The sequence below is a fragment of the Thamnophis sirtalis genome, unplaced genomic scaffold (genome assembly GCF_051295495.1).
Source record: "Thamnophis sirtalis isolate CommonGarterSnake01/CBP01778 unplaced genomic scaffold, rThaSir2_p1.2 scaffold_18, whole genome shotgun sequence".
NCBI lineage: Eukaryota > Metazoa > Chordata > Lepidosauria > Squamata > Natricidae > Thamnophis > Thamnophis sirtalis.
The window spans coordinates 560,597-585,000 of NW_028261398.1; the positions used below are offsets into that span (position 1 = coordinate 560,597).

General features: G+C 43.0%; 2 protein-coding genes across 2 annotated transcripts in view; one reads left to right on the plus strand and one right to left on the minus strand.

The window, feature by feature from the left end:
- LOC148042286 (SLAM family member 6-like) overlaps positions 1-24,404 on the minus strand; it is a 979,974-nt gene that overhangs the window by 472,025 nt on the left and 483,545 nt on the right. The window lies entirely within an intron of this gene.
- The window catches only part of LOC148042294 (uncharacterized), a 59,519-nt gene continuing 49,203 nt past the window's right edge, over positions 14,089-24,404 (plus strand). The window contains exons 1-3 of the mRNA XM_087703019.1: positions 14,089-14,233; positions 15,690-15,794; positions 24,183-24,404. The exon at positions 24,183-24,404 is cut by the window's right edge and continues 99 nt beyond it. Of these exons, the coding sequence (XP_087559145.1) occupies positions 14,089-14,233; positions 15,690-15,794; positions 24,183-24,404 (472 nt within the window). The remainder of the gene's footprint in view (positions 14,234-15,689; positions 15,795-24,182) is intronic.

Consider the following 24,404-nt stretch of genomic DNA (forward strand, 5'->3'; position numbering starts at 1 on the left):
GTGATGGTAAACGTTGCCTTTCCTCATTAAGCAGAAAATGCTCCATGATCTTATCCTTCAATTCTTTTTGTTTTTGAGTTAGTTCATCAGTTGGTTCAGTGATAACTGGTTCTAGTGGTGGTGATGTTATTTCCTCCCTGAGAGCTTCTTCTGGGAGTTCTACTATAGTGTCTTTAGTTGTGTCTTGAATATCAGTTATTTCCGCTTGTGATATTGTTTTTTGGGTTTTGCAATTTGCCTGAATTTCCTCATGTTCAACTTCACTAAACACTTTATTCCGTATAATAAATCGCCTTTGATCTGCTAGTCGTTGTTCACTAACATTTGAATCTGGATATTGTTGTTTCCATAATTCATACATTCGCTTTAAATATCCTCTTTTTTCTGGCTCTGAGTTGTAGTAACAGGCCATTATGGTACGGTTTTCATCTGCACTATATTTTTGTCGTTTTGTTGGCTGGTCCACTTGTAGCCCACTTGTCGACGGATGTCCAGGGACCCCAACATCCGCCGCGGCCCTTGTTAACCCGCGCGACGACCGATGCGGTATGGAATTCTTATTCGTTTTTTTCACCATATTGTATGGGTTGGCAGGGTTTTTTTTTACGGGACCAGATGCCAACCTGATCCCAACCTTCCTCCTTTCTCATCCGGGCTTGGGACCGGCAACGGCGGAGTTGTTGTTGTTGTTGTTGTTGTTATTATTATTATTATTATTATTATTATTATTATTATTATTATTATTATTATTACACAATTGTATCACAGCGGCCAGTTGTTTTGCCGGATTTGGCATTGGTTACTAGTCGGGCCCCACCCAGGGGCCTAGGACGTCGTAACGTATTTTCGTAATATGCGTGCAGATCCAATCAGTCTGCGCAATTTTTTTACAGCAGCTTAGTATATGATCAACAGTTACAAGGTACAACACTTAATGATAGGCAGAGGGTACAAATAAGCAATCGGGAAACATCAATATAAATCGTAAGGATACAAGTAACAAAGTTACAGTCCTGCAGTCATAAGTGGGAGGAGATGGGTGGTAAGAATGATGAGAAGACTAATAGTAAAAGTAATGTAGCCTTAGTTGACAATGGTGAGGGAATTATTTCTTTAGCAGAGTGATGACATTCAGGAAAAAAAACTGTCCCTGTGTCCAGTTGTTGTGGTGTGTAGTGCCATATAGTGTCGTTTTGAGGGTATGAGTTGAAACAATTTATGTCCAGGATGCGAGGGGTGTGTAGATATTTTCACAGCCCTCTTTTTGACTCGTGCAGTGTGCAGGTCCTCAATGGAAGGCAGGTTGGCAGCCATTGTTTCTTCTGCAGATCTAATTATCCTCTGAAGTCTGTCTTGTTGGGTTGCAGAGCCAAACCAGGCAGTTACAGAGGTGCAGATGACAGGCTCAGTCCTTCCTCTGTAGAAATGAATCATCAGCTCCTTGGGCAGTTTGAGCTTCCTGAGTTGGCGCAGAAAGAACATTCTTTGTTGTGCTTTTTTTTCCAGGACAGACCAAGAACCTCTCCAGGCTGCCTCTCTGGGCCCTGCTGTGCCTTAGTCTAGGGGAAAGTCTTCTTCTTTCTGGCTGTATGGAACTCGTTCCCATGGAGAAATCCAGAAAAGGTACCATCCTAAGGAAGCCCTCTGAGAAACCTAACACTGCTCTTCTTATTTCCTTCTCCTTCTTCCCCAGATGAGATCATGAGTTATCCAAGGGAACGGGGTGGGATTGCCTTTTACAATAACAGTAATAGAGAATACTGACACTGGAACTTCTGAATGAATGCTCCTCTCCCATCCTTTTGTCAAATACCAGGCTGTTATTCAATTATCATCTGTTTTATGACAGCCTAGAATTCAGGGATGAAGTCTTCATTCCATATTCCTGACTCTTGTGCTCATCTCCATGTTTGTTCACCAGAGCTTCAGTCTCCCTAGTCCACCTGCTGCTGATTGTTAAGTTGGTCTACAAAGGGACACAGAGACCATTCTTATCATATGCCATACCCAGCCCTGATAATAAGACTTATCACTACCTCCATCCCTCCCCCTAGCACCTGCCTGGTCAACCAGTAGGACAGGGCTCTAATCCACAGGTGACTCAGCTAAGACACAATGGGACAATTTTCATCCCACTTTGAGAAATCCTCCCCCACCCCCAGACATCTGTCTCTCTCAGAATATCCTTGTCTGATAAATTCCACGTCTGCCTTGCTACAGAACTATTGAGCATCTGGACAGGGACAATTCTGCAGCTAATGGCCCCATCTAGTCATATGAGCTAACTGCAGAGGTCCATTGGTTCAATTCCTGGTAGAAGGTTTAGAGCCAAGAGAACAGGATCTGGCCATGTATGTCTGGTGATTCCTAGTATGGATAGTGTGGATAATACTGATCCCATACTAACTTCTGGACAGTCCAGAAGGACAGCCTGGTCAATGGAATCAAAGATGGCAAGAGATCTGACAGAAACAGAATAGCTGCACTGCCTTCATCCTGATCCCATCAAAGGTCATCAGCCTGTGGTTGGTGCAATTTCAGTCCCATATCAGTCCTGAATCTTGATAGAAAGGACAATACTGCTTCACACCAGGTTCAGTCTAACTGTGGTTCAGCCTCCATCTCAGCATCTCCAAAGGGATGGAGAGCACCTCTGCAATGAGCAATGCATTTACTACCCTCAGCTCCACCCCTCCCCCTAGCACCTGCCTGGTCACTCTGGTCAACCAGTAGGACAGGGCTCTAATCCACAGGTTACTCAGCTAAGACACAATGGGACAATTCAGCACAGCTGACCTGTCACAGCCAATTTGCCATGGGACAACTTTCCATGGCCAACTTGCTGTTGGACAGCTCACCATGGGACATTTCAACAACTCAATGTAATTATTTAAAATAATTTAAAAATATGTTACTTTTTGTTAATTCACATTTCATTTTGTCCCTCCTTTGGCATTGTTTCTTTAATGATTCTATTCCACCATTTCTTTGTAACTCTTGTTCCATGGTGAGTTATTCTGCGGTGGCAAGTTGGCCGCAGCAAGTTGTCCTTGACCCCGGCTAAGAGTCCAGAGGTTTTCTCAGGATCCACAGGTTGAGATTGATGCCAAGGATTTCCACAACACAAAGCCTCTCTCATCTCAGTCAGATTTGCCCCACTCAAGGCAGAATGTCTGGGGAGAGGCACGAAGAGTGGTTGGCACAAAGTGATCCCACAGGATCAACCCAGGTTTCCACTTTGAGCCCACCTCCTTCATGAAGGCATTGAAGGATGAGACATGAAGGAAGGAAGGAAAGAAGGAAGGAAAGAAGGAAGGAAAGAATATAAATATTGCAGCCAAGTTTCCCCTTCTCCTTTTGCACCTTCCAATCTGCTCTAACTGGTGGCCCCTTGGCTTCTGGTGCCTTATATCTCCTAAAGCTCAACCATCACCTTGGTTTTCTTCCCAACAGCTGTAGGAGGAAGAGGACTGGCCCAGCCCCATGTTGGACCCACATGAGAGAACCCTAAGATGGCTCTACCTCCTGCCCCTTCATTCCAGATGCCCATGGAGATTTTTGTCAGCTTTTAAGAGGAGTCTTTGAGAAAAGGACGCTTTTGTGGACAACCCAATGAAGTCTAATACCAATTTGGCTAGTCGGGTTGGGGGAGAAGGTTCAAAGGGTAGTCAATGTTGCTTTTCTGCTACTGCTTTCACTTCTGCCCTGTGTAGCCCCCAAAGAGCCCCTCCCCAACAAGACATCTACTTCATTATATTGGGCTTTGATGATGTTATCCATTCAGTTGTCCCCAACTCTTGGCAATTCTATCAGCCAGCTCTCTCCCTGTCCTCTGATCTTGCACTGCTTCTAATCGGCTTTAGTGGAAATGAAGGGAAATGGGACTTTAATGTATAATGGTTTTAATGCTTTCACATGTTAATGTTTATATATGTCAGCCTCTGCTTTGCTGCTGCTTCGGCTGCCATTGAAACGGGGAGGTGGGGCATGGTATTTGGGAGGGGACTGATTGTTGTACTGGAGGAAGATTCTAGAGTTTGAACTGACCACCTTACTGCGCATGTGGAGGAGGAGTGTTTCCCGCCAAGGCCAAGGGAACCACCATTCCATCCTGGTGATGCCTTTCGAAGTTATCTCACACCTGACAATTGGAAGAATTATGATTGGACTGTGCACGGGATGCCAAGGGGAGGGGAATGAATTATACAATATGTTATTCGCTTTCGCGCCTAAATAATCAGACTTCGCTTAGCTTCGCTTCTATTCATTTATAATTAGTAAAAGTACACTTGATTTCTATCAATGGAGTCCTGTGGTTTTCTTTCCTGATTTTTGAATGAAGAAGGGCTGACAATATACTTCAATGGTTTGAGAACTTGACACTCAACAAAGGCCAGCCAGTTTTCTTCTTCTGTATATTCTTTCAATAAAGAGACATTCATTTTCCTTTTTAAAAATAGTCGGTATGTTTCTTTGCTAGAAAACAAAACCTAATCCCCGTTTGGAGCAAATGACCTTCCCCTAATACCAGTCAGCTGTTTTACTGGCTGTTTTTAAATTGGTTTGTGGTCAGGCTTAGCAAACTTTCGGAAGATTGTTTTAAGCAATTTGTTTACATCTTTTTGATTTGCTTACTTTCTTATTGTGTATTTGTCAGATCCCTAAAAGTGATACTGCCATTCAATTGGGAGGAGGGGGGCCTTGGAGTCGATGCTGCCAGCTCAACTGAGCAGTGACCAAGGAGGGATTTGGCTTTGGAGGGGTGAGTGGGATCTCTTTGGCTTGAGCAGAGATTGACCCCGATGCTCTGTGTTTAGAGAACACCAGGAGCAGTTAAATACACGGAGCATTGGAAAAGCAACTCAGTGGTCATCCTGTGACCAGGGAAGTGGACAAGTACACTGGACGCCCTTTGTGGGAGGAGAGGTAGCTGCAGAGGTCTCCTTTTGGCCGAAAGTCTGGTGCAAAGTGAAAGGCTTCCCTTGATCTACCAGCTCCCTCCCACTTTCGAAGAAAGAAGGGTGATCTGGATCCAGGGATCAGCTGTGGGAAAGCAGGGTGGGAGGGCGGGACCTGCAACCAGACAGGCCCTTCCACCTGCAAAAGTTCCACCCGTTGGAGACGGAGCCAAGCTCAGCTCTGACACACAGATCACATCTTCAGGAGGGAACTTTTCAGTAGGGAGGGGGAGGCAAAGCCACAGCGGTTCTCGACTTTGTGAGAAAATCAGCTGGGCTGCAGACAGTGAAAGCACACAGGCACAAAACTCAACCCATGAAGAGCTAACAGAACCGAAAGCAGAAGCAGTTGGGCTCTCCCCTTTCATAGAAGATAGGATCCTAGGCCTGGGAGGGACCTCGGAGGTCTTCTTGTCCAACCCCCTGCTCAAGCAGGAGAATCGATAGCATTCCAGACAAATGGTTGTCCAATCTCTTCTTGAGGACCTCCAGTGATGGGGCACCTACAACTTCTGAAGGGAAGCCCTTCCACTGGTTAATCCTTCTTACTATCATGAACTTTCTTCTTAGTTCTCGGTTGTCCCAAAAGTGCTTTTTAAAGAGGCTGTTGGACTTTCTGTTTGCTTTTTTTGAAGACATTTCGCTTCTCATCCAAGAAGCTTCTTCAGCTCTGAAAAAGCTTCTTGGACGAGAAGCAAAATGTCTTCAAAGAAAAAACAAAAAGTCCACTTCCTCTTGAAAAAGCAACCATGGGGCCACCATGACCTGGATGACAGAGAATCTCCACAGACATTTAGTTCTAGGTTGCTTCTCTCCTTGATTAGTTTCCATCCGTTGCTTCTTGTTCTGCCTTCAGGTGCTTTGGAGAATAGCTTGACTCCCTCTTCTATGTGGCAGCCCCTCAAATATGGAAGACTGCTATCCTATCTTCTCTGGTCCTTTCCCCCCTAGACTAGATGTATCCAGCTCCCCCAAATGTTCATCATTCAACTCCTATTCTGTCTTCAAATGCATACGTTTATCTTTTAACAATACGTTCAATTCCATTCATTCCATGGGGCAGCCCTTGAAGAGTATTCGGAGACTTCAACTCATCCAGAACGCAGCCGCACGAGCGATTGTGGGTGCACCTCGGTACACCCACGTTACACTTATCCTCCGCAAGCTGCACTGGCTACCGATCAGTCTCCAGATACGCTTCAAAGTGCTAGTCATAACTTATAAAGCCCTTCATGGTATTGGACCTGGGTACTTGAGAGACCACTTGCTGCCAATTACCTCCCAAAGACCCATTAGATCTCACAGGGTTGGCCTCCTCCGGGTTCTGCCTACCAGCCAATGCCACCTGGCAACTACCCGGGGGAGGGCCTTTTCTGTAGCAGCTCCGGCCCTCTGGAATGAACTCCCCGCGGAGATTCGGACCCTCACCTCTCTCCAGGCCTTCCGGAAAGCCGTCAAAATCTGGCTTTGCCGGCAGGCCTGGGGTTGATGAGTTCCCCCCCCTCTCGACCTGTGTGGTTGTGTGATTCTTGGCTATTTTAACTACTTGTATTGTGTTCTATGTTCCCCTTTTCCCCCTTTGAGTTGTTCGCCGCCCTGAGTCCCTCCCGGAGAAGGGTGGCATACAAATAAAATAAATCTAAATCTAATCTAATCCATATCCTTGGTTTCTAAAATCCTCCCTCTTGTGGCTAATGTTGAAATAATACTTAAACGTTAGTGTTTTTCACCCCCTTATGGCTAAAGTTGAAGAAAACTTTAAATGTAACCCTTTGAAGGCAAATCAGGTCTCCTTCAAGATGTACTTTATAATCCATCGAGAGATGAAGCAAAAAGAATAAAAGGGGGAAAACTTTCTCCATTTGAAATTATTGTGAAAAGTACAGAAAAATAGTAAATTCTCAATTGTTCTTAGTAGTTCCAGGCCAGTCTTGCTTTTTTTTTTTTAAGTAGTATTTCTAATTATCAGAACTGCCTTGAACTTGGGGTTCTAAGTAAAAATTGATCCTTTGGTGAGAAAGGTATAGTTTACTAGAAGTCGAACGAATTGCAAGAGAGCAAAGCTAGAACTAGAAGTTCATGTGCCAATTTCCCCCAGTTAACTCTCCTCCCTCACTCCCTTCCCATTTTTTGGGTCTCATTGTCCAATCAACTTTAAAAGGGATGTTTTGGGGAAAATCACTCTGTGCCAGCATTCTGCTCCCAGGGAAACGACCTTGGAAACTTTGTGGGTTCTCACAGAGAGCTGCTCTGCTCTCACAGTCCAGTTCCACTTTCCCTCCAAGCCTTCACTCTCCCTCCCAGCCTCCCCCTCACCCCCAGCCCACTCCCCTGGTTCATGGCAGACTGATAGTGAGGAGGCAGTTCTGACACCAAGTTGGTGTGAAATTTAGAAATCTTTGGATCTTTTCTTTCGTTTAAAATTTAAGGAGCACAACCAACGTGTTTCTTTTTATTAAGACAATAATTCTCTCATGAAGACAGGAGCAGGAGAAGGGCGGGGAAGTATCTTTAGGTGCACATGGATTAAATAAATAAATATTGCAATGAGACTTGATTATTGGGTTTGGGGTCCGGCAGTTGATTCCAGAGAGATTGACTTCAGAAGTGAGATTCACAATTTTCTACCTGCGATTGGCGGATGACTGTCGACTGGCTGTTATAGTGAGTTTGATCCCATTAATTTCCCGCTGCCACGTAAGAGGACCATTTAGGAGGTGTGCAAGGCAGCAACCTGTGTTTAAAAATCAGTTTGGGGTAGGGAGACTTAAAATTTATTTAATTTTTTGTGTGTTTCTTTTTTTAAACAAATTAGTTTTATGAAGGCTTAAATTTTTTATTAATAAGTTGGGGGGGAGGGTTAGTATTTGGGTCCCTTTTTTCTTTAATTTAAAAAAAATGCGAAAACCTAAAAAAAATTAACATTTAAAATTTAAATAGGTATCGTGTATTGTTGCTCTGTTATTCTTTTCCCCCAAAAAACAAATTGTTGTACTATTTCTATCAGAACTTCCACAGCTTCAACCTCCTAAGTAAAGATGATCCTTTTTGGGGAAAGGTGTATTTTTATTCAAATGGAGGAATGCAAAGCCAGAACTGAGATTCGTGCGCCAAAATCACAAAGTTCTACTCCCTCTCCCCTTATCTGCCCCTTGACCAATCCAGTTCATGCAAGATGCTTTCATAACAGCCAGTCTGAAAGCAGGTCCGTATGTGTCTCCCTCCTTCCTCCAGTTATGTGACCTTGAAGCAGCTTCCCGAAGCAGCACAGCTTTCAGTTTCCCCAAAACATCCTCCCTGCATCGCTCACCCTCCCTCCTGTTCATGGCAGGCTGTGGAAGCAAAGTACAAGCAAAGGATAAGATGGCAGCTGACAATTTCTCTTTTTTAGCTGTAAAAAAGATAAAGTAACATCAAATAAAGGTCGTGGATTTGATTTGATGTTCATCTTGCAGCATGTTTTCTCACTCACACTTTTTTCTGCCTTTACATAAAACATATAAGTTCAGAATATCAGAGTTGGAAGGGGCCTTGTAGGTCATCTAGTCCAACCCTCCAACCAAGCAGGAGACCCTACACCATTTCTAACAGATGGCTATGCAGTCTCTTCTTGAAAGCTTCCAGTGATCCACAACCTCTGAAGGCAACTTCTGTTCCATGAGTTGATTTTCACTGTCAGAAAATTCCTCCTTATTTCCAGATTGAATCTCTCCTTAATCTCCCTCCTAACCTCAGAGGTTGTGGGTGCTCCGTCTCTGGAGGCTTTCAGAAAGAGATTGGATAACCATCTGCCTGAAATGGTAGAAGGTCTCCTGCTCAAGCAGGGAGTTGGACTAGAAGACCTCCAAGGTCTCTTCCAACTATTATTTCATGTTCTATTGTGTGCCACCCAGCCCTGCTGCAAGATTAACAGTGGAAAGTCTCTTCTGAATCAACACCACTAGCCAAAGAAAGGGAACCAAAGGGCTCGTTTCACATCGACAGAAGAAAAAAATACTGATAAACCATTAGTTTTCAATAAAGTCAAGGTTTAATATGTTGATTTTTCCCTGTTTGTATATGTTTACAATGTAAATATTTATATTATCTAGGTATTTTTCTCCCTTCTTCCTAATTTCTTACTTCATTTGTTTGTTTTCCATGATGTTTCAATGCCTTTTGTTCTCTTTTCCTCTTTTGTAGAATAAGCACAATTTCTTAAAAAGCCTTGAATAATGCTTCAGTGCGATGCTCAGCTGATGAGGCTCAAGCAAAGCCAGTCAGGTGCCTCCTCCTGTGGATCAGAAGGACACTCAACTCGGGGACTGAGATTCATCTGTTTGGGAGTGGAATTGTGCACCCCATTCTTAGAAGTCCTGAATTTGTGGGTGGGAGTTTGGCTGCAAGTGCTCTGGTGGTCACCCGACAATGGGTATTTCCATGGGATTCCCCCCCTTCCTCCTTGTGCAACCACAAGACCATTTGCCAAGCAGAAGCTTCCTTTCTGCTGAAGGGGATCCATCGTACTTCCTCATCTGGCGCAGGTGTAACACGAGCCACTGTGGGAGGGGAGAGATATCTGACGCTGCCTTCAAGCTCCTGCTCTCCTGGCATGACAGTTGGACCGCAGGACGGGACAAAGGAGCCGAAACAGAGAACTAACATGCCAGGAATTATGCGACGTAATGGAGGCCCAGCCCAGCTCCCTCCAGGTTTCCCTTTTCATGGAAAACAGGCTGTGCCGGACCAGACCAAGTGGGTTCCCAGATGGGATGGCCGGAAGAGAGTGGCCACACAGGTGGTATTCAGCTGGTTCTGACAGGTTCCGTAGAAGCAGCAGAAATCCCAGCTGAGCTTCTTCTATTGCCCTGGACAGGAGAACGGAGCTGGAAAGCAGGATAGTGGGGTGGGGTGGGAATGGGGATTTTGCAGTGTCCTTCCCCTGCCACGCTCACCAAGCCACGCCCACCAAGCCACGCCCACAGAACCAGTAGTAAAAAAAAAAATGAATCCCACCACTGAGTGGCAGGTGTGCTTTGAGTCTGGATCTCCAGAGAGATGGCTTGTGATCACCGCAGAATGCCACCATTTTCCTCCCTGTTCCACCCTCCCCACCATCTTCCATGCCAGGAGCTTTGGCACAGCTGAGGATTTGCATTTCTGTAATGGGATAGAAAAAGATCTCAGGTCCTGTTAGCCAACAGGGCAGAGGGACCATCCTCTGCCCACAAGGCCCAAAAAGACCAAGGAAAGGGAACAACCAACCTTCGGCACTTCTGCTGACCGAATCCAGGAGAGCCAGGCCAAGCAACACAAAACCAGACAATCCACAGCAAAAGAGAAAACATCAATTACTTCTCAGTGCCCTTCATGAATGATTACGATTATACTTAGTATGCACTGGATTGTGCCTGATCTGAATTTTCCTTTCCCTGATCCCTTGCCCAGCAGAGGAAATTGCAGAGGAAGGGATTACAAGAGACCAGGCAGGCACAAAATACACAGCATTTCTTTAATTTAATTAATTAATTAATTAATTAATTAATTAATTAATTAATTAATTAATAAATAAATAAATAAATAAATAAATAAATAGATTTATGTGGCAGTTCTAGCATCCCCAAGCACACTACACAAATACCTCAGTGTGTTCCCTGTTGTTGTTACTGTTCTGTTTCATTTTTGCTGATACACAGAGAGATTACCTATATAGAAATCATTTGGGGGGGGTCTCTCCCTCCCACCTGCCCCAGACTGTAGAGATGGCTCCACCAAGCAAGGAGAGGGGGGGGGAAGTCATTTCTTTAGCCAGTCTCTCCTGTGCCTGACCCATTTTTTCTCTTCCCCATTGCAGAGTGGAGGGATTGGAGAGGAAGGGATTACAAGAGGTCAGACCAATGCGTGCTCCCGTGGGTCAGAAGAGAACCGGACTCAGGGACTGAGATTCATCTCTTTTGAAGTAGAATTGTGCATCCCAAAACACAGGTGTACAATCATGGACAAGTCCTCAATTTGCAGGTGGGAGTTGTGGTGAGACAGGCCTTGCTCTCAGATCCTGAGCTTTACTATAGAGTTGGGCTACCAGTTAGTGGTCACCCAGGCCCAACACTGGGCCTTTCCCATGGAGTAAAACTTCTTCCTCTTTGTGCAACCACAAAGCATTTTGTCAAGAGGAGACTTCCTTTCTGCAGAAGAGAGTCCATCATCCTTCCTCATCTGGCACACAGAAAACATGTAACACAACACATTGCTGCTGGGAGGGGCCTTCAAGCACATGCTACATCAGTCAAAACAGAGAGCCAACATGTCAGGAACTATGTTCACCAGACAAAAACAATTGCAGTTTGCTTGTGAGGAAGTTGTTTTAAGTACGCAACGGAGTAAGGAAGGCCCTTCATGGAATCTTCGGGTTCAAATCATCTAATCAGTGGTTCTCAACATTGGCAACTTTGGTCTTCAACCCCCAGAATTCCCCAGTGTGTGTCCTCACACCTCAAAGTTGCCAGGTTTGAGAACTACTGACCTATTCTAGCCTCCTGATCCATGTAGGAGCTGTTTAAAGTATTCTCAACAGAGGTCCATGTTCTGTGTGAAGATCTCTAATGGAGGGCTTCCTGTGACAGTCTGTTCCACTGACACACAGTTTGTCCAGTCAGGTAGTTCCTTCTAAGGTCCACCTTTAATCTTCTTTCTTGTAGGTCTGGCCCATCTGTTCTCTTCCTCACCTTGGGCAACAGAGAATAAGTCCACAGTTTTTCTTCAGCTCTTCAGATATTGGAAGGTTGCTCTCATAGCTCCTCTTGGTCATCTTTTCCATAAATACTCAGGTCCTCCAGAGCTTTGTTTCTTGAGCCTTCACCATCTTGGCTTCCTCACAACTTGCTCCAATTGGTTGTTTTCCTTTTGGAATTGGTGTGCCCAGAATTGGACCCTAAACAGGGTCTGGGGCCCCATTAATAAACCAGAAGATAATTTTGGCCTTGGGGCAGCTGCATCTCACAGTTGGCTTTTCCCTACCAAGTCACAGATGCTGAACTGCCTTAAGTTGGATCAGCCTTTGTAGACCATTCAGGAGCTTCAGCTGGTCCTCTGAGTGTCAGCAGAAGCAACTGGAGGCACGCTAATAAAGGAGGACATTTATAGCTCAGGGTTCAAATGATGGGTCCTCGTTGCTCCCTGAGTTTTGTGGTTTTCTTGCAAATGTTTCATTACCCAAACTAGGTAACATCAGCAGTGCACTGATTTTGTTACTTAGTTTGGTAAAGGAATGCCTGCAAGAAAACAACCCGACTCAGGGAGCACTAAGGGCCCCTCACTTGTGAGCACAGCTTGGTCCACCCTGGTGACGCCTTCTCTGGTTGCTGGAGAGGCTCTTGGTTGGGTTCCAGTTTCTGTCCTCTGCCAGGGGCTGGTGGCTCTTCTGCAGCAATGCAGCCAGGCGCTGGTGGTTCTCCACAGTGGTGCAGTGGTCAGAGTGCAGTACTGCAGGTTCCTTCTGCTGCCTGCTGACTACCTGCAATTTGACAGTTCAAATCTCACCAGGTTCAAGGTTGACTCAGCCTTCCGCCCTTCCAAGGTGGGTAAAATGAGGGGCCAGATTGTTGGGGGCAAGAGGCTGAGTCTGTAAACCATTTAAGCGCTATTGCTATACATACATACATACATACATACATACATACATACATACATACATACATACATACATACATACATATATATATATATATATATATATATATATATATATATATATATATATCTTTGGGGCCTCCTGAAAGGATTAACAAGGGCCCCTGTTCTGTTTTCAGGACAGACCGATAACCTCTCTGGGCTGCCTCACTGGGCCAAGGTGTTCCTTAGCATAATGGGAAGACTTCTCCTTCCAGGCTCCGCAGGGCTCATTCTCATGATAAAATTGAGAAAAGGTATGGATGATCTCTGGGGAAACCAACCCTTCCCTTCTCTTTTCTCGCTTCTCCTGCCCTGCGGGAGATTGTGGTGGTGCAGTGGTTAGAATGCCATGCTACAGGCCTCTCTTTTTGCCCCCACCCCACCTCTGCCTCCTGGCTCCTTCTGTCTCCTAAAGCTAATTGGCTTATTCCCTGCAGGCGGAGGAGGAAATATTTTGGTTTAATTCCATTGGCAAATAGACCTCATTGACGGATGCCTCCTGGTATGAGTCTTCCTCCTGCCCTGCACTTCTGGATGACTATAGTCTTCCTCGGTGGCTTTTAAAAACGTTCTTTGGGACAAGGTTGCTTCCATGGGCAACCCAAGGAAGTCAATTGCCAATTTGGCTAGTGGGAGGGTCCATCTTGCTTCTCTGTAACTGCTTTCATTTCTGCCTTGCCTGGCCCCAAAGAACCCTACCCCAGCTCCACATTTGCTTCCCTATTTAATATTTGGGAGCGAGGGTGAAAGCATCACAGCCATCCTTAGAAAGGCACAACAATGAATGTTCTTCCTGAGTCGATTCAGAAAGCTCAGACTGCCCAAGGATCTGCTCACCCCGTTTTATAGAGGCATAATTGATTCTCTCATTTGTACCTCAATAACAGTCTGGTTTGGCACTGTGACCAAACAAGACAGAGACAGACTTCAACAGATATTTAGAAGTGAAGAAAAAACCATTGCAACCAGCCTGCCTCTGCTGCCTCGCTCCCTGCCCCCCCCCCACACACATGTATGGTAAGTGTTCTACAGATGTTTATTAATCCCCCCCAAAAAACAGGTCCTTGGAAAGTACCCCTCTTGCACAGGTCCACTGCAGACTATTGGCTCCTATTTAACTGGGGGGGGGCACTAAGACTCCAAGATCCCCCTCAGAGTTACTGCTGTTAAGAAAGGTGTCAGACCTGGAAGCCATCTTTTCATTTATGGATTTCAGGCCTGCCACACTTTCTTCTGTGGGGAAATGGGAGGGGGGATTATACAGAGTTGGATGATGTGTTGCCATAATAACATTCTTTCTCAGAAAGTCAAGGTTGCTTTTGTCCCAGCACCTGGACAGATGTGGACGTAAGGAATCTTTCATTGGGGGTGTTTTGGAACCCTGACATACTTTACCAGCTACCCCCAACTTTGGGGTGCTGTCCGGGATCCTGAGCCGCAGCGCTGACCTGAAACCGGGCAGTGGGAAGACTCAGGGAAGATGGAGGAAGAGAAGAAACCCATAGGTGACAGCTCGGTGATTTATGTCGAGACCATCTACTCTCCTTCCCAAGCCGTGGTGGAAGTTGAGGAGGCAGCTGAAAAGGAAAGGTGCAAAGAGCCGGCTCCTGGGCGAATCCTGCGAGGTGAAGCGGTGGGATTCCCTCCCCTCAGGAGGTGCTGTTGGAACCACAGGCGAGCCTCGACTCACAAATGGAGAATGCCAAAGCATTCCTCCGCGAGCTGCACTGGCAGCCCGTTGGACTCCGGATGTGCTTCAAGGTGCTAGTCGTTACTTTTAAAGCCTTACATGGTATTGGACCTGGGTACTTGAGAGACCGCCTCCTACCAATTACCTCCCATAGACCTATTAGATCCCACAGACTAGGCCTCCTCCGAATTCCATCTGCCGGCCAATGTCGACTGGCAACTCCCCGGGGGAGGGCCTTCTCTGTGGTTGCTCCGGCCCTCTGGAACGATCTCCCCGTTGAGATCCGGACCCTCACCTCCCTTCCAGCTTTCCGCAAAGCAGTTAAGACCTGGCTGTTCCGGCAGGCCTGGGGCTGCTGAATCTTTCAGCCCCATTCAAAGGGTATGACTGTTGTTGTTTTTAAAATGTGTATGTCTTCTTATTTTTTTATTTTTTATTTTGTACCCCCTTCCTTTTTTTATTGTTAGCTGCCCTGAGTCTCTCGGGAATAGGGCAGCATACAAACTGAATAAATCAAATCAAAGCAGAGGCACAACAGGTGTATACTTGGTACTACTTGGACTTCAGGAAGGCATTTGATAAAGTAAGAGAGAACGATGTGGGATGGACAGCATCACCACCAGATGGATTTGTAACTGCCTGATAAACCCCAGTCAATGTGTAACCCTTAACAGAAGTACTTTTACATGGAGGGAAGCTTACAATGGGGTACCCCAAAGTTCTGTCTTAGGTCCAATACTCCTTGACATCTTCATAAATGAGTTAGATGAGGGATGAGGGAATATTGGAGGAATTGTCACAGAGAAACATGGCTAACCTATGCTCCACAGCATCAGAGGGCAGGACAAGGAGCAATTAATGGAAATATAGCCAGGAGAAATCCAACCTAGAATTAAGGAGAAATTTCCTGACAGTGAGAACAATTAATCAGAGGAATGGCTTCCCTTCAGAGGTTGTGGGGGCTCCATCACTGGAGATTTTCAAGAAAAGGTTGAATAGCCATTTGTCTGGAATGATGTAGGGTCTCCTGCTTGGGTAGGGGTTTGGACTAGAAGACCTCCAGGGTCCCTTTCAACTCTGTTATTCTGTATTCTTCCCACCCCAGTTGCTCATGCAGGGGGCACTTCAGCCCAAATAGACCAGAGCAGTAAATACCCCGCCCCAAAGACCACCAAAGGGACCAGAAATTGTGGTCTCTCTTGTGAAAGGTATTGCTTACATTCTAATTTTCTTTGCTGCCCAGATGATGAGCACAATATTGCCCTATATCAAGCACATAAAAATTGCAAAAAAATAAAAATAAATATTGTTTCACGTAGTACTAAGATAGCTGCACAATTTTGCAACTGAATCTTCCTCATACCAAAGAGGCAGTCCTTGAATATTTGCAGAAGTTGCCCTAAGCTTCTCCTCACTTCTTACTGAAATGCCAACTGCTGTCATGTCACACAAGATCCTTCTCAGTTTGTGGTTCCTGGTCCTTCTCTTAGCAGCCGGTAAGTTGTGTTTCTCTTACTGTATTTCTGGCTTCAGAAGGAGTTTCAGAGCAGGATTGAAACGGGGGCTCCAGTATGCCAAGCCAGAAGGTTGGGGGATGCTGAGTTAAACCATTCAGTGCCCCCCACCTTTCCTCACTGCCCTTTGCTCCTGCCATCCTGGTTGAAGGGAAAAATTAAATTGGTGGCAACAACGAGGAGGGAAAGGTATGTGTGTGTGGGTGTGCCTGTGTCTGTGTTTCACTTTCATAACATATAATCAACATAATATTATATTATTAAATGTTTACATCAATTCATCTTACCAACAACCCCCCAAAACACAATTGTTGGCTCTTCCATACATCGTATTTGTACCTTATTCATCACTTTTTACTCCCTCTCTCCTCCTCCCCCCTACCTCCTTTCTTCCCTCTGTCATCCTTCTGTTCTCTATTTCCCCTTCCTCCCTCCTTCTCCTCTCTCCCCTTTCCACTCCTTCTTTCTCTCCTCCTCTTCTTCCCCCCCTTGTCCTCTCTCCTATCCCTTTCTTCTTCCCTTACCTCTCTCCTCTACTTCACACCCTTCATCTCATTTACTTGGTGCATTTCAGCCTCTGAGCAGGCTCCATTTTATGTTGATGGTATTTTTAATTCCTTTTCAATATACATATGTAATTTTATTATGTCTGTGAAATACAGAAAAGAAATCCAGTATTTAATACTACATATAATTATGGCAGCAAGGATTGCCTTTGCACAGAAATGGAAAAACAAATTAATTCCAAGCGAAGATGAAATAATAAGAAAGGTTATGGATTGTGCTGAAATGGACAAACTAACTAAAGAAATCCAGGGAAAAAAAGAATCAGAATTCTACAAGATATGGGATAAATGGTTTAGGTGGATGGAGGAAAGAAACAAGAATCAATGAAGGAATATAACAAAACTCAAAAAATAATAGTTATGAGTCAAATAAGAGGGTTAAGAATGGTGAAATCCAAATGAAATACAATAGAAGGGGAAATAATATAAGGTGAGCGGTATCGATTGATGATTGCTATGATAAAAAACAGGAACTTCCTGTTCGTACTGTATTGTATAAATGTAGTCTATGTCTAACTTTTGTGTGTGTGTATTTTACATGTTTGTTAATAAAAATCTTTAAAAAACATATGTAATTTTAACATATATTCTCCTCCTTTCTTTAAAAAAATAGAAAAAAAAAAGGATACACATATAGTCATTGTGCTTTTTTAAAAAAAAACTCCCCAGCCTAATTTTGGCTGAGATGTTGACATGGGTACAATTCCCAGCTATTCTCATCATTATATTTATATAGTTATGCATCCTTACACACCCCCAATTTGTGATTCTGTCTTTAAATCTCAATAGTTTCCCACTGTAGGTATTAGATTAGATTAGATTAGATTGTTTATTTGTATGCCGCCCTTTTCCCTGGGGGGACTCAGGGCGGCTCACAATCCAAGGGGGGGAAAAGACAAACTTTTACATCTAAGACAATACATGATTAAAACACAACATTCATACCATTCGGGCGGGTTACAATCTTTAGCCCCAGGCCTGACGGGATAGCCAGATTCTAAGGGCTGTGCAGAAGGTCTGGAGGGTGGTGAGGGTACGAATCTCCACAGGGAGATCGTTCCATTGGGTCGAGGCTACCACCGAGAAGGCTCTCCTCCGCGTGGTGGCCAGTCGGCATTGGCCAGCGGATGGAACTCGGAGGAGGCCTAAACGATGAGATCTGATGGGTCGTGTGGAGGTAATTGGCAGTAGGCAGTCTCTCAAGTACACAGACCCACTACCATGGAGGGCTTTATAGGTGGCGAGTAGCACCTTTTTTTTTTTCCGAACAGAACTTTTTTATTTTTCTTTAAAAAAAAACACAAATATGTCATCATTTGTCAATCATTAAGACATTGAAGTACAATTTTTTTTTGTTGTGTGTACCCCTCCCTCCCTACCACCCCCCACCCCCCTCCTCCTCCCCCCCCCGACTTCCCAGAACCCGTACACGGTATGGATTTTTAACTAACACAGTCTAAAATCTATTGAGAAAAAAGAAATAAAGAAATTAATGACATTCTAGATTGACCTTAGCTTCTTCTTACTGAACTGACTTTTAACAGTTTAAATCATTTCTGATCTTAAGCATAGGCTAACTGGAATTTCTTAGTCCCGTATTTATTTTGTATATAGTCAATCCATTTTTTCCAGTCTCGTTTATATCTCTCATTTGAATGATCTTTGAGATATGCCGATATTTTAGCCATTTCAGCTAAGTTTGTTACTTTCAATGTCCATTCTTGGATTGTAGGCAAGTCTTCCTTCTTCCAATATTGCGCCACCAACAGTCTTGCTGCAGTTATCAGGTGCAGAATCAAATTGGTCTCTACCACTGTAAAGTCAGTACATATACCTAGTAAAAAATAACTGAGGACTAAACTTTATCCTTCTTTTAAAAACATTTTGCATGACCCACCATATTTTTATCCAAAATGCCTTAACCTTTTGGCAGGTCCACCATATATGATAATATGTAGCATCGAGAGAACCACACCTCCAACATTTAGGCTGTACATTCGGATACATAGAAGCCAACTTTTTAGGATCTAAATGCCATCTATAGAACATCTTGTAAAAATTTTCTCTCAGATTTTGAGCTTGTGTAAATTTCACATTTCTTACCCAGATTCTTTCCCATGTATCCAACATTATTGGTTCCTCAATATTTTGAGCCCATTTTATCATACAATCTTTAACTAATTCTGTTTCTGAATCCATCTGTATTAATACATTATATATCCTCTTTATATGCATTAAGCTTTGATCTCTTATTTGTTTAAACAGATTATCCTCAACTTGAATAAAACCAATTTTTTGATCTATTTTCCACCTAGCCTGTAATTGCCCATACTGGAACCATGTTTGAACTACCTTCTCCTCTTTTAATACCTCTAAAGATTTTAATTGTAATACCCCCCTTTCCGAGGTAAGAAGCTGTCTGTAGGTAATTCTGTCCTGTTTTTGTGCTGTATTCATATTTTCAATTGCATGTCTAGGAATTGCCCACATGGGTATCTTGTCATTTAATTTATATTGGTATTTCTTCCAGACCCGCAATAAAGCATTTCTTAAAATATGACTTTTAAAGTTCTTATCCAATTTTTTGTTGAATAACAGGTAAGCATGCCAACCAAATACCAGATCGTGTCCCTCAATGTTCAATATTCTATCATTGGTTAAGTGAATCCAATCACTAATTACAGATAATGCCACTGCATCATAATATAGTTTTAAATTAGGTAGTTTCAATCCTCCTCTCTCACATACATCTTGCATTATTTTCATCTTTACCCTCGGCTTCTTTCCTGCCCACACAAATTTGTTGATACCCTTCTGCCATTCTAAAGGTTCGCATCTTTTTTAAGTATAGGTAACATTTGGAAGAGAAATAAAAATTTTGGTAAAATGTTCATTTTCACTGCCGCTATCCTACCCAGCAAAGATAAGTGCAATTTCTCCCATTTTTTCATCTCTGTCTGTATGCTATGCCAAAGTGGTTCATAATTATGCTTATATAATTTCCCATTTGAAGTTAAAATGTTAACTCCAAGATATTTGATTTTTTTAACTACCTCACATCCTAGCATCACTCCTAATTCTTCCTTTTGTTTAATATTCATATTTATAGCTAATATTTTGGTTTTTCCTAAGTTTATTTTAAAGCCCGACACTTGACCATATTGATTAATCATATTCATTAAAACCATACTGGATTCCTGCGGTTGTTCCAATATTATGACCAAATCATCCGCAAAAGCGCAGACTCTGTATTCTTGCTGCCTAATCTTGATCCCTTTTAAACCATCCAAGCCCCGTATTTTATTCAACAATACTTCCAAAGTTATAATAAACAATAATGGGGACAAAGGACAGCCCTGTCTTGTACCTTTTCCAATTTGAAAAGAGTCTGTTAGACTTCCATTGACTATGATTTGTGCTGTTTGCTGTTGGTATATTGCTTTAATTGACTGTAAAAAATTATCTCCTATCTGCATTTTTTGCAGTATCTTCAACAGAAATTGCCAGTTAACTCGATCAAAGGCCTTCTCAGCATCCAAAAATATAAACGCAGCAGGGATCTGGTTGTTCTTTCCCAAATATTCTAATGCATTAATAATTAATCTAACATTACTTTTCATCTGTCTCCCTTGTATAAAACCTGTTTGGTCCGTATGTATCAATTGTTGAGTGACCAACATTAACCTATTTGCTAATATTTTTGTAAAAATTTTATAATCTACATTCAGTAATGAAATAGGTCTATAATTTTTGGGTTGAGTAGTATCTTGATCTTCTTTGGGTATCAAAGATATAAACGCTGTCTTCCAAGATGGAGGGACTTTACCTTCCGTTTGAATCATATTAAATAATTCTCTAAGAGGTTCTACCATTTCTAACTGTAAGTTTTTATAGTAAACCGCTGTCAAGCCATCTGTACCTGGTGCTTTCCCTGACTTTAATTGCTTAATTACCTGCAGGATTTCCCCCGAGGTTATTGGTTGATTCAATTTTTGCCTGTGTTCTTCTCTAACTGAAGGTATTTTCTCTTTGTCTAAATATTTGTCTATGTCTAAACCATTAATTTTATCCCCTTTATACAGTTCTGTAAAAAATTCCCAGAAAGCCTTTTGAATCTCTTCCTGTTGAAACACCTCCTTCCCTCTGTAAATCAGTTTAGATATATTTCGAGTTTTCCTTTTTTTCCTAATCTGATAAGCTAACCATCTGCCAGGTTCTTTCGCATTACAAAAAGTATTGTGTTTTGCATATAATAGATTAGTAGCCACCTGGTCAGAGATCAACATGTCAAATTGAGATTTTAATATGTTAATAGCTTCCTTAACCTTTGTATCGTCTGGGTTCATTGTTAACTCCAGCTCTTTTCTCTTAATTTCCTCTTCCAGTTCTGTTCGTTTTAACCCTTGCTTATTTCTATGTGTTTTATTTATATTCATCAGAACTCCTCTCATATACGCTTTGCTTGCGTCCCATACAAATTCCATAGATGTACCCTTATTCATATTCAAAACAAAATATTCAGATAGTAATTTTTTACAATCATTAATATACTTTTCATATCTAAATAAGTTTTCATTCAATCTCCAAGACCTTCTTCCCTGCACTACCCTTCCCAACTCCATCCAAACTGGGTTATGGTCCGAAAGGATCCTAGCTGCAATCTTTGTTTTCTTGACCCTAGAAAGCAAATCATTGGTGGTTAGAATAAAATCAATCCTTGAGAGGGATTGATGCCTGTCCGAGAAGAAAGTGAAGTCACATTCCTCTGCATTTCTTTCGCGCCAAATATCTCTCAATTCAAAATCATCCATAATGTCAAAGAAAGATTTGGGTAACTTTGCTCGCATCTTGGTATTTAAGCGGGAAATCTTCTTATCTCTCTTAGTGTCTATCACTCCATTCCAGTCACCCAATAGTATACAGGAACTATAGTCCCACTGTACTAATTTAGCATGAAGATTTCTATAGAATCTATCTTGCTGTTGATTGGGAGCATAAATTCCCAAAAGTAATGTCTTTTTCCCTTCTAAGATTAAGTCTAAAGCAATATATCTTCCGAAGGGATCTGCTTCTATTAATTCAGCTTTCATATCTTTTCTTAAGTATACAACTATACCATTCTTCTTTTCCATAGCAGAAGCTGCAAAATGTTGACCAAGTTTTGAGTTGATCAAATATTTTTGATCAGTTGACTTGATATGAGTTTCTTGCAAACAAATTACATCGTTCTTATTGAGATAATGAAATATTTTCTTCCTCTTCTGTGGAGAGTTCAGTCCGTTGACATTCCATGTTAAAATCTTAGTTGTCATCTTTGGTTGGTTGAAGCATTTTTAGAGCTTCCTGCACGGCCTGTTTAACCTTAGGTCTAGCTCCTCCCATTGCTTCCAGATTTGTTGTTGTAGATCCTTGATCGATGGTCGATGATTGTTGATGCTGTTGCTTTTTAGCTTGTTTCTCCATACGTCTAGTAGTCATGCGGCTAGGTCTTGGTTCCATAGCACCTTGCACTTCTAGAGAAGAGAGATGCTCCATCTTGTCTGGTGGTTGTGTAGTTTGCTGTCTATCCTGTCCTTCTTGTGGTCTTTCTCTAGGTCCAGATGGTGCAGGGTGTCCGGCCTTCAATATATTATAATAAAAATCTCGGGCTTTCCATACAGAGTTGAGGCGGTACCTTTGCTTATCAAATGTAAATATGATGCCGAATGGTGCATCCCATCTATACTGTATCTGACGATTTCTGAGTTCTTCGACCAAAAAAGCGTAGTCTCTCCTGGCTCTTAACATTTGAGGTGGTATCTCTTTCAAAACAGCCAGGTCTTGACTGCCAATTTGAAGCTTAGTGTTATAAGATGCTTGCAGTACCATATTTCTAAACTCTCTTGTAGTAAAATATATAACGATGTCTCGAGGAAGCTGCTTCTGCTTTGCCAGCCAGGAGTTAACGCGGTAAGCTTTGTCAATTTGCCAGTCTTGATTGGTCCCTGGTCTTCCCATCAGGCGGTCAAAAGCTTCCGATAGGATCTGTTTCAGGTTCTCCTGTTTCTCCTCACGCAGCCCCCTTACTCTTAATGCGAACTCCATTTGTCGGTACCGTATCATAATAATTTCTTTTTCAGCATTTTCCACTTTTTGTTCCACCACCTCTGTTTTCAATGTCAAGTTAGCATTGGCATCATTAAGAACCTCTAGAGTATCTTCCACTCCAGAAATATGTTCTGTTAATACAGTTACAAGACTCAGCATGTCGTCTCTAATTTTATCAACCTTAGCATCAAATTTCTCATACAGCTCCTGTTTAAGTCCTTTTATTTCACTTTTAATTTCTTCTTTCATTTCTTTTATTTCCTCTTTTCTCTCCTGCTTTACCACCTCTCTATTATCTCTAAACTTATCTTCCATTTTAATTGTCTGTGCATTAAGAGCCTCGCTTAGATTACTCAGGAAAAATTCTTTCGTTAACACATCCCCAGCAGGGGGTGTAGGAAGCGGAGGCTGCAGCTTTGTGCCAGGCACTGAGGATGTGCCCCTGGAAGTAGAGGGTGACGACTTCAAGTTAATATTTGGTTTTGAGGCCATTTCAAAATTTATCTGCCTGCAGTTAATAAAACTCTATTGCCTGAATATGCAGCTTTAAGTAAAGAGGCTTTTATTTTGAAGTTTAAGGCTTGGCAAAACTTTCTGTGAGTAAACATTGTAACAAGACCATTCAGCAGATTCATCACCATTTAACTTCCAAATAAGCAAGGTTAATGAAGGAGTAAAATTCTTCTATTGTGAAACCAAAACAAATGATAAGCAATCTCTTTTGTTTTGAATTCTTGTGAGGATTAGCAAAAAGTGTTCGTTATTACCGGAGAAACCAGCCTGCTCGGCGCCATTTTAGAAGCCTCTGAGTAAATAATTTTTCGGAGGAGAAAAAGAAAAGAAGCTAAAATGTTGATAAGCAATTATTGTCCACAGTAAACGGATTCAGCTCGTGATAAGAATAAATCAAACAAAACTTTGAGCAGAGTGGGAGAGACCTACTTTGTCCTGCACAAGGCAGTTTGAAGTTCCCAGCATGGACAGCCGTTCTGCCTTGGGCTAGCCCCCCTTTCCTTGCAAGCACAAAAGCTGCAAAAATCGAAGAGCATTTGCCAGCAAAATAGTTTCTTCTTTCCTTCTTGCCTGAAGGATAAGAAAACCTGATAAGACGTCAGATGGAAGATCCTCTAAACAGGTACGTAGCCAGGAATTCGGAGGCAGCTGATTTTTTGCTGCCCCCACCAGTAGGCTCCTCCCAGGAAGTCTCCGTGGTGAGTAGCACCTTGAAGCGTATCCGGAGATCGACAGGTAGCCAGTGCAGCTCGCGGAGGATAGGTGTATATTTCATGTTCCCTCTCCACGTTCCCATATCTTGGATTAGGTTAATTTCATTGGGTAACGAAGTGTTTACAAGAGGAGGGGCAGCTGAAGGGGTGCAGCCTGGTGGCAGGGAGGAGAGACCCCAAGTGGTTTAGGTTAATCCTTCAGGTGACCTGAGGCTTGGAGGAGCTTTGGGGGTCTCTGATGGGGCAGATCCTCCTTTTGAGCTCCAAAGTGAAGCCCTTGTGGGGCATTTGAACCCCTCTTTCTTCTCCAAGAAGGAAAGGCCATTGCCCAGAGCGCCCTCAACGTGTCCTCTGGCCTGGAGCCATTTTGGTCCTTCTTGGAAAAGGTTTTCCTGGAATCTGAGGGTCAGAAATGGGATGCTGGGAAGGTCTCTTGTGCCCCAACTCTGATGTCCTCCTCCTCTCTCTCTCTCTTCTCTCTGGTCTTTCAGAGACTTCTGGGATAGAAGAACTGACTGGCATTCTAGGGGCATCTATCACTTTCCAGGTGAAGACTTCTTCACCATACAAGAAGATTTCCTGGAGTAAACTGGACGGCAACAAGTCAATCAATATTGCTGAGGTGACTTTTGCACAGCCATGTGGCCACCAGGTCTTCCTCCCAGCCTTCCAAAGCAGAGTGAACGTCTCCAAGGACTGCAGAGAATTGCATC